Genomic DNA, 3,001 nt, shown 5'->3' with positions numbered 1-3,001 from the left:
AGGAGAAATGCTTCAATCAAACCAGCCATTCTTCTGCCGCATTGGCTGATTTAAATATTTTTGATGCTACTTTTTTTTTTCTTCTTTCAAGTGGACTGAGTGGTCCCCACAGGGACCTCAGGGGGGTCCGTGGATCCGCTCCGGGAGCTTCTGACTGCCCGTCTCTCTGTGCCAGACATTCCTGTACAGCAGCCAGAGCAGCAGCGGGGACTCCTCCTCCTCCGCTCACAAACCCCGAGCACGTAGCAACAACTGAGCCAATGTGCACCACGGCGATCCGTCCTACCGACTGCGGTGCCTGGCAACAGTAAAAGACGTGATGACGTCCTCTTCAGATTGCGTATTATGGGATGTAGGGAATTAAACAACCCGAAGAGGACACGGGGAAGCCAAAAATAATAAAAGAGACAGACATAAGCGGGGTGCATGGTGAATCATGGAGCTCTCGGCTGTTGGCGAGAGCGTCTTCGCAGCCGAGTCCATCATTAAACGGCGAATCAGACGGGTATTCGCTGCATTTTCACCCTCAAGCTGTGTCTCAACACCTATTACGCAACCATTTGTTTGTGCAGCGCCGACAAGAAAACGCTGATAACGTGAATATGTTGTGAATCTGTTTTGCAGGGTCGCTGGGAATATCTCGTGAAATGGAAGGGCTGGTCTCAGAAGTGAGTAAAATATCCGGGGCTGTGAAGGACAGCGCTCCATCCTGGCCGCTCGCACAACTGCACCGCCTCACACTGTGCTTTATCTGCTTGTGGATGTTTTCTTAATCATATCTGCCTCTCGCGCAGTTAACTGGACTTCAGGTTTCTTCTTTGCATAAACCGAGGGCTGCTCATGCACGGCCGTCAGCCTGAGGCTGTGTTTTAAGTCTACACTAGCTTTAGCAATGGCTGGGTTTCCCCATGCGTCAATGTCCGCTACGTAGTCTGTAATTGCAGCTGCACGCAGCAAGATTGCTGATGATAAAAGTGTCGGAGCGCGTTTGTGTGCGCTCCGACCTGTGATCCGCTCACTGTGCGGTCACTTACAGCTCTCCTCTGTGCTGTCATGACGCAGGTACAGCACCTGGGAGCCTGAGGAAAACATTCTGGACGCACGGCTCTTCGCTGCCTTCGAGGAGAGGTGAGGGTTTGACAGCGCAGGAGTAGGCCTCTGTACAAAAAAACGAGACGGCACAGCGCAATTTGTGCAATAAAAGAGTGATCGATGAAGAGAAAATCAGCCCAGAGATGAGTCTGATAATCTTATTTTGTCGCAGATAAAGCCGAAACAAGTGTCAACAGAGCGAAACTTTGCATTTTTCAGTTTTCAGAAGTGCAAAGACCGATGCTATTTCCTTCATCAAACAGGCCATCTGTTTAAACCGGACACATTATTCATTTAATTTGACTTCTCGCTATTTAAAACAGTCCTGGAAATGAGAAAACCGCACTGCTAATGAGGAAGTTGGGGACTTTTAAAATTATATCAGTCTATGTCAGTTCCTGTGAACTCAAAACAATTTTTATTTTTATTTATTTTTTGTTATGATTGTAAATGAAGGTTTTTGTTCCCCAGGGAGCGCGAAAGAGAGCTGTTTGGACCCAAGAAGAGGGGACCGAAACCCGAGACTTTTCTCTTAAAGGTAAGTGAAACTGTTTGCATGTGAATTTTGGTTTTCGTTTACGCTTCTCTGCTTTCAGAAGAGATACAAATAATCCGTAACATCTCCGGTCACTGTGACTGAAAATATGCTCACATGAAACACAGACTGGCTCAGAAAATTCTGCCATTTATTCCTTTGCTTTCCATGAGGTTTGGTTTTTCACAATGCGCACAATCTAAGCATCTTTAATTAATGTCTTTCTCCATTCGTCAAGAATTCTGATTAATTTTCTACACGTGGCCTTTAGCGTTCAATTAGAGCAAACAGGTCTCCGGTGTGTGTGTGTTACATTTTTGGATTCATACCTGTGTGAAAACTCCTCTCACTAACAACATTTGTTCGACCTCAGGCCAAAGCCAAAGCCAAAGATAAGACCTATGAATTCAGAGGAGAGGCCCCTCGGGGGATCCAGGTTTCCTATCCCATCCCAGAGCCCGTCATTACACCGAGGGCCCGGGAGGGTTTACGCGCCGTGGTTCCCACAATCTTCCCCCCGAGCGCCATCAATAGAGGAGAGAGCGTCCTCATGCGGCTACCGGAGCCAGAGAGGAGGCCCAGACCGACCCCCAAAACTCAAGAACCCGCCCGTATCCCCAAAAAGAGAGGACGCAAACCGAAGCTGCATTTTCATTATGAGGAAGATGATGATGATGGCTCAGAAGAGCCTGAAGTCAAACGGAGCAGGCCGCTGGAGGTGCCGGGGTCACACAGTTTCTCCAAGCTGCCCCACCGCTTACATCCCCACCATCATCACCGGGGGGAGACGTCAGACCACAGCCTGAACCTGCTGACCAAGAGGTTCCAAGTGGAGACCACAATAACACCCAAATCCAGCAACGAGCAGAGGCACGCGGGACTGTCTTACAGCTGCGCCTTTAGCCCGGATGTGAGCACGAGCGAACAGAGACTGCACAGGACTAGCAGTTTGACAGGCATGTCTGCCCCTTCTCATAAAAAGCTCAAACACCCCACAGAACAGCGGAGACACCAGGTGAGGGAGTTCTGTCCAACCCGGGAACAGCCTGAGGTCATCCACGATCAGCCCACGCACCCAGCCTCGTCCTGGACCCCTAGCTTCACCAACCTGGACACTGTGACTGTGACAGACGTGACCATGAACTTTCTGACAGTCACAGTGAGGGAGAGCAGCACAGACAAAGGATTCTTCAAGGGGAAAAGATGAGCGCGTGCGCTGGGAGGCTGATGATGTCAGACAAGATGCTTGCTCACGTGCTCACTGTTGTACTATTTTTCTATATAACTTTTAAAGGTGTACATAAACAGACATATGAGACGCTGCTGGAAAAAAAAAATAAAGATGAATCTGAGAGTTTAAAGCTGGTTTTGTTC

The 3,001-nt window shown here is 48.8% G+C and overlaps 1 protein-coding gene across 1 annotated transcript; it reads left to right on the top strand.

Moving 5' to 3' along the window:
- Positions 1 to 242: 242 nt before the first annotated feature.
- On the top strand, positions 243 to 3,001 carry cbx8a (chromobox homolog 8a (Pc class homolog, Drosophila)). Its single transcript, XM_074695810.1, has 5 exons — positions 243 to 505; positions 625 to 668; positions 1,063 to 1,128; positions 1,564 to 1,630; positions 2,001 to 3,001. Exons 1-5 carry the CDS (start codon positions 437 to 439, stop codon positions 2,832 to 2,834), a joined length of 1,080 nt encoding a protein of 359 aa, XP_074551911.1. The 5' UTR covers positions 243 to 436; the 3' UTR covers positions 2,835 to 3,001.

This window comes from Halichoeres trimaculatus, unplaced genomic scaffold (assembly GCF_033239565.1).
Source record: "Halichoeres trimaculatus isolate MK-OKI-2021-1 unplaced genomic scaffold, fHalTri1.1 fHalTri1_scaffold_20, whole genome shotgun sequence".
Taxonomy (NCBI): domain Eukaryota; kingdom Metazoa; phylum Chordata; class Actinopteri; order Labriformes; family Labridae; genus Halichoeres; species Halichoeres trimaculatus.
The sequence above is the reverse complement of the archived record's forward strand: the minus strand, read 5'-3'. Positions and strand labels throughout refer to the sequence as shown.